Source organism: Palaemon carinicauda, chromosome 22 (genome assembly GCF_036898095.1).
Source record: "Palaemon carinicauda isolate YSFRI2023 chromosome 22, ASM3689809v2, whole genome shotgun sequence".
In the NCBI taxonomy this organism is placed as follows: domain Eukaryota; kingdom Metazoa; phylum Arthropoda; class Malacostraca; order Decapoda; family Palaemonidae; genus Palaemon; species Palaemon carinicauda.
In genome coordinates, this window is record NC_090746.1 from 88,708,559 (window position 1) to 88,716,058 (window position 7,500).

The window sequence follows — 7,500 nt, forward strand, 5'->3', positions numbered from 1 at the left end:
GTCCTCCTCAAGTACCACTGCAGTGCCTGATGTGGCATCAGGCAACTTCATATCAACTTACATGGAAAGATATAATTGAGAACGTACCAAACAGATGTTCAAGATCGACTGGTACTGGGTCTTCATTACACAGTCTGTGAAATGATGAAGGTGACAGAACCCCCATCTCTCAAATGTTTGCTATTGTGAAGAGCCTGAAATTCTCTACTCTCTTGCCGATGCAGAGAAAAGAGACAGTCTTGAGGATGCTGTTGCTGTTAGTCATTGCTGGTATTAAGAAAATGCCAGAAACTTCCTCAAAACTGACCCAATTGGCATGGTCACCCCTGAAGGCCTGGCAGCAGTCTCCTTCAAAGAGCAGAGCTCCTGAGGGATACCACACTGTGGAGTACTGATACACAACATCCATTTCTACCACTACCTCAACATTGCCCTCCTTTGAGGTAGATGATAGTTTTTTATGGGAAATTTTTGTTTTTATGGCTAAGGCATCCTTTTCCTATAATTACGCAAGCCCATTCCATCCCTTATGCAACCCGTATCTGACTAGGGTACCTATTTATTCACTTTTCCTTCAAGAATTTGAGATGAAGATATTTATGATTTTCTTTGATTAACTCAGAAAGAGAATGTAATTGTTCCATCTTTTGATGGAACCATAAATAAACGTTTGCTGCACGTTATTCTACGTTATATTTATTATATTTCTTTATCTGCTCGTTTATATATTTACATTTCTTATGTTATGGTTATGATGAAAGATGTATGACAGAGACAATAACTAAATATGCCTTAAGAATAAAATGTTCACAGAAAATATGCAGACGAGAATATATTAGCACTGCCTCACTCATGTTTGGACATTTGGTACCTGTTAGCATATATATTGCTAGATTAAAGGGAAGGGGCTCACCAATGTTTAGTAAATAGCTTTGATATATGATGATGAATTCTTTATGATCCCCAGTGTTGTGGAAAATTACCGCCAAAAGCCCATAGTTATGCATACTTGAGTAATTTCAACCCAGTTTTACAAAATAAAAACTTTGAAACTCATACTTCTTTGTTTGCTCTTTTATAATTATACAAGTTTATATTATGGATATGTAAAAGATGCATAAAGCTTCAGAGACAATAACCAAATAGACAAAAAGCATAAAATTTACCCAAAAAGTACACTAACGAGAATATATTGTGCTAGCAATGTGTGGGCATTTAGTACATATAGCGAATAAATTTCTGGATTTGAGTTAAGTGGCTCATCACTTCTTAATAATTAACCCTGAAATATGATAACTATGTCCTTACAATCCTCAGTATTAAGAATAAATACCCCCAAAGGCCCATGCTTCTGCATACTAAAGTGTATTAAATCAATATCTACAAAAAAAAAAAAACTTTGAAGACCATTTTATCAAAACTTAGAAATTTTCAGAACTGCTTTTTTCAATATTGACTGTTTTATCATTCAAACATGAAAAAGTAGGGAATTTCATAGCCTCTAATCTATATATTCATATAAAAAAAACAGAAAACTTCCTTATGAAAAATTTCCGCCATTGAAAGTGATTACTATACATTGATGAAATAACATCTGTATAAAAGAAAAACGGATATGAAATTTTTCCATGTACAACTTTTAAAATAAAAAAAAATTCTTTTCAATGTTATTTTAATAAAAGAAATCCGTTGAGAAATGAAAAAGAAGTAGAAGTTTGAAGTAATCCCAAAATAACATTGTTTCAATGGTGGTAAATCACAACCCTTAATTATGGTCCCATCAGCCACCCGCCCATAGCCGCATACAATCTTGCCACGATGCCCTCGAGAGATGCCATTTCTCAATTTGGAATACCCAAGTATTCCCAACAGAGAAGTAAGCAGCACTTCTCCATCCAGGTAGAAAAGGTGAAGGAGGGTACCCAAGCTCCTTCAACACCAGTAATGGGAAAAGTACCCCACACAGCACTGTGCATATCAGGCCAACCTGGCTAACGGAGTAGTCAAGCTAGCCAGCTGGGCTGCAATACAGGGCTTGCATGGGGCAGTATAACTCCAGCCAGGATAGCTACCATAGGTGTCATGCCAAGCCACCCAGGACCTAGGCCCCAGGGCCCGGTGACAATGTAAAGGGACTGTGCACCCACAGGACCATGCATGCAAAGGCCAATGAAGGCATGGGACTGTGCTCATAAAATAGCCAGACCACAACTCAGGCAGTCAAGCCTGTCACCTGGGTCCCAAATCTAGGCAACAAATTGGGGCTGTGGAGGTGACGAGGAACAAGCCAGGAGCCGTCCACCTCCCACAAAAGAGAGGTGGTGTTGTGAAGAGTCTGAGAATGATTGTCAGAATCAGAAGGGGAAGATGAAGAGGAACAGAAAAATAGCTTCTCACGAAACTACATTTACCTGATACCACCTAGGAGTTGGTGTTCTGTCCAGAGGACAGCAAATCATAAAACATCGTTGCACAGGTCTCACCTTCCTGACCAACCCCTAAAGTACCTGTTATCATGTGGGTTCCATCGGTTATGCATTGTAACAACACGAGGAATAGTATGAAGGAAAGCCATATCATGAATTATACCCCTATGGGTCGACCATACAGTGCTGGACATCGGTCCTGTTAAGACCGTTCACCTGCAACTAATGAAACAGCGGTGACTGTCATACAAGACTCATGATCGCTAACCAATCTTGAAGGTACTGGCTGATGTGTGAGTTCAGTATCAGTACAAAGCAGTAGTGAATGTTAACCCTATCGTCTACTGTATGTTGCTGGAAATTGGTCTGGCTAGGACAGTCCAACAAAAATAATGAAACAGTGGAAAGTTGTAACACCAGGGTCACAACTGCTACCTGGCTCCATCTGTGCTTAACACAGCAAAAGATAAAAGTGGCTATTCTGTGACAGGCAGGCAGTTGGGGCTTTCCCCTGCTGCCACCTGCCATTAACCAACTACCTTCTTAACGGTTCAGTGACTGTTCCAGTGCCGCTGAAGACATATCCCTATTTACTGTAAATATCTATTTGTTTTCCGAATAGTAATGCAACATTTTTAGTTTCTGCTGTTAATGTTAATGATTTTGTTTGTTTATCTACATTAACTTATTTACTTAAAGGTTTGAAAGCCGTTCATGAATGGTAGAGGCAGAGGACAGTGAAATTGCCTTAGCAAGCAGGACAATGCCCTAGAGCTTGATCATATATATACATATGATCAGTGCCCAAGCTCCTCTCCACCCATGCTAGAACAAGGGAGGGACAGGCAATAGCTGTTGATGACTCAGCAGGTAGACCTATAGGCTTCCCCAAAACCCTCATCCTTAGCTCATCAGGATGATGAGGTTGCAGACACTAAAGGAACTAATGAGTAAGCAGAACTCTAACCCCAGTCTGACGATCACCAGGCAGAGATGTTACCAATAGGCCACAACAACCTTTCAGTGTAATTTATGGGACAGCTTACAAGGACTCTAATACATATATTGGGTAAGGGGCATGGGGCATGGGGCTGAAAATTTCGCTAATAAGAGATTCAATTGTCCCAATCATTTTATGGATTATTTGTTTAAAAACGCGATGGAAAGATCAAAATTCTTCTTAAATAACTATATTATGATATTCATTATCAGTTTTCTTGATAGGAAAAATCACATATAATGTCTTTCCTTTAAATAACAACCAATGACTGGATTAATACCATTTTAAATATAGTAATAATTGTGCGTCGACCTTTCGTTTGGCATTTTCGTCAAACTATGATCACCAGTGTTTTCATTGCAATATTTAAGAACATGTCAAAAACAACATCCTTGAATTCACCATTATACACCAACGGTATAGACTGTTTAAACCCAGCTCTGAATTCCAGAAGAGAAATGCTTTGTGAAATTTGTGCTAAAGGATTAATACCACTTCTAAGAATGGTCAAGCTAGTTTTAGTGGAGCAGATAACATCAAATTTTCAGGAGAATTTTTCATTTCTAGAAAGAAGCACCAATATTAGCACAAATACTCTATGTGGATTGCTCTTTTTATAAAACCATTTGGTCATCTAAAACTTCAAGATGGTCTCCATTGTAATAAAATCACAAAGATTAGTCATATTTGAATGATCTTGCTGTCAAACTATGCATTTTTAATCTGTATAATCTGAATTTGGAATCATGGACTTAGACACAGGTTTATTTATACCCACAGAGCGGATGTCAACGCACATCCAGGAACCTGCTGTGAATCTCAGCATGGGGTTCAGTATCAGGTGGATAGTTATCTAGTGTACTCACGTAATTATTTTAGTGTCCAAATGCTGTTTAATAAGACTCACATCAGTTAGTTAACATGCATTATATGTAGTTTAACATAGATGTTTAGTTAGATTGCTGCACCTCAATTGATTGGGAGTGCCAGCGCTGGAGTTTCGAGCCAAGGGTAATGAGGCTTCATAGTACAGTACTGTGCATGCAGTACCTGGGCGGTGAACAGATCACACGGGACTTGAATCATATTGAGTGAACATTCAGACTAGGTGTAGGTCATGTATCAGGCCCACTCAGTTGCTACAGTCATGTGATGGACAAAATCAAGGAGATAGTGGCATTTCTTAACCCCAGTCAGGTGCCAGTCATTGCTACTGATCAGCCATTTTTTGTTGAAGCCAAGAAGATCCTCTGGTTAAATCTACGGTGAGGATTAGTTCGTCATAATATTCAGAGGCTTACATATTGAGAAGATGACACTGAAGTCCATTGGAACTCCACTCTACGACAGTGGTTGGACTGGAACCCTTATGGGGGCAGGGATAGCATCTCCTGGAACAGCATATCAATTTATGACAGCTTTGAGCATCACTACGACATAACAGATGTGCCAGATAACAGCATGCTGTCTGTAAAAGTTTCTGAAGGTAGCCTAGACAGACTACTTGAAATAGACTAATGAACACCTCAAAGAGGTGCCTAGCTTCGAACCTTGGTATGTGCATCATAAACTTCAAAATCATCAGTTTCATTTCTGGTATATGGGGCTGCCATATACTAGGGGCAAAGGGGAGAAATCAGCATGGCAAAATTGGGATATTTGTGATGAAACTTTCTGTGTCTTCAGGAATCTTTGTTAATGAATAATGGAGACCTGAATACCTTGGAGAAGTTCATGGTCTTAATGTATGATATATCGAGCATAGCTGAAGGTGTCAATCATGTTAGATTGGACATGTTTGCACAGAAAACAGAGGCCATATGAGCCATTCCTCCAACCAAAGCAGTGCCAAAGCAGCTTTTGAGCCACGTCACCTACTACACAGGCTGTATCTGGATTCAGTCAGCAGTATGTCAACCAGAAATCCAGATTCTTGTCAACTGGGGCTGGACCAAGAAAGATCTGTGGCAAATCGTTTGGACAGAGCTCCCACCCCTTGCAGAGAGTTGCCAGCAGGGAACCAAGTGTTGATGCAAGTTAGAATGCTATGGTCGATGCAAATATTACTGCTTTGGTCTAAATTACACAGCATTGTGCAGCGGCAGAAGTTAGGTATATAAGCGTTGTAATATACTTATCCAGGCAGCAAGACAATATGGGTGAAACATGTATATGCCCTCTTCCTACATGTACTTCCAATAATATATTGGACTGATGATGCCTATAATATGGGCACTTTTGACTACTGATTAAGCTGTTGTGTAGGTACATACCTCCAAATTTTTATTCTACGTAGCAAAAATGTATGATTTGACACCAAGATCATTCAACTAGGACAAGTCTTTGCAATTTTATTGTAAAATGTAATATTTCTGTATATTCAATGGCATTCACCTTGAAAAATGGCTGCCAGCTTGAATTTTTAGGTGGCTAGCAGAATTTATCGAAAGCGTAATCCCAAGGAGTATGTGCGCCACTTTTGGTGTTTTGTCCAGCAATGAAAGATTGTTATAGTTATCTGCTCAACTATTTTGAATGGAATGAATGACAGATGTCCTATGAGGAACTGCATTCAATCAAAACTGTCTCAATCAATATGAAGGACGATTTATGTATTAATTTAATAGTGAGATAATTGTGAATATTTGAGCATAACTATTGTATCTTATAGATTTTATTTGTCATTTCAGTAACTGAAGTACGTGTTGAATATCAACAAAAAAAGTTTTACGTATAAATTGAAAATTATACTTCAAAATACCAGTCCATGATATTCTTTTGAAACTATAATTTTTCACAAGCGTTCACGAACAATGCTTATTTACAATATACCTCGTGCACTATTCATACCTCAACGAAAATAAACAATAGTCACATTGTTGACCGCGCTAAAGTTCTCCTCTCCTCAGCAAAGGCTGCAGGACTAATCCTATCTAGGGGCAGCTTGAAGACCGTGTCCAGTGTCAGCGAGGGCTCGAGCTGCCAGTTGCTCTATTTCGTGGAGAAGCTGCTCGGTCTCCATGTCCGCGTGCTGCCAGGAGTCATCCTCTGTGCCTCCTCTGAGGCTGAGAGTAGAGGCTCTGAAGTCCCACTCAAGGCTGTTTGGGGTTGAACAGGGAGATCTGGGCACCCAGCTGTTCGACTCGGCCGTGTGAGAGCCTTCATCCTCTCCCAGGCTTTCTCGGCTCATTCTGACGAGGCCTAGCGGGGGGAAGGCAAGATGAGAGAATAGCATTAGAAATCTGATGAAAAATTATAAGGTTTTGAAATGTATAGTGATTATATCAATGAACTAATGTACTAACTTTTCAAAAAACTGATTTCATACTAAATTCTTGGTACTGAAGGACTTTGTGTCTGAAGGCTGTTGATGTAACCAAATACTATACTGAACCTATAGGCAACCATTTTTTTTAAACTAGTCGCACTACCAGCTATATGGAACAAAGACCAAAAGTTAGTTTTCTTCTTCACTCGTGGATGCCAACGAACAGCAATTCATGTTTTTTTTTTTTTTTTTTTTTTTGGTATACTATTTGTTTATGATACAGTAGAAGGAGGAAATAAAACATTTTATATTCTATTTAAATATTTTCTAGTTACCAAGAAAATATCTATATATCTTTATAGTTTACATATGAAAGATCTCATAATGTTGTCACAGTTCTTAAAATATTTCATTTTAGTTCTTATCTCTTCTCATATAGTCTATTTATTTCCTTTTTTCCTTTTCTCACTGGGCTATTTATCCCTGATGGAGCCCTTGGGCTTATAGCATTCTGCTTTTCCAACTAGGGCTGTAGCTTAGCTAGTAATAATAATAATAATAATAACAATAATAATAATAATAATCTTACCGGCTTCCGGTTCCCACTCGAGGTCAAGCGACGTCGTAGGGGGAGAGTCTGGCTCCGTGAGGGAAGGCAGCGATGACCCGGAGGTCACTCGGATGTCCCATCGTTTACCCGTAACGCCGATGGTCACGACTTTGCTGAGAAGAGAGAAAATCGAAAAATGATACCATCTTCACACATTGCCGCATCGTTATATTTTATATGACATTCTACATCATTT

The 7,500-nt window shown here is 39.1% G+C and overlaps 1 protein-coding gene across 3 annotated transcripts in view; it reads right to left on the reverse strand.

Moving 5' to 3' along the window:
• LOC137616604 (uncharacterized) overlaps positions 1-7,500 on the reverse strand; it is a 54,526-nt gene that overhangs the window by 2,199 nt on the left and 44,827 nt on the right. For all 3 annotated transcript variants that reach the window (XM_068346500.1, XM_068346499.1, XM_068346498.1), the window contains 2 exons: positions 7,284-7,417; positions 1-6,627 (listed from right to left, as the gene is read on the reverse strand). The exon at positions 1-6,627 is cut by the window's left edge and continues 2,199 nt beyond it. In XM_068346500.1, the coding sequence (XP_068202601.1) occupies positions 6,356-6,627; positions 7,284-7,417 (406 nt within the window). In that variant the 3' untranslated portion in view covers positions 1-6,355. The remainder of the gene's footprint in view (positions 6,628-7,283; positions 7,418-7,500) is intronic.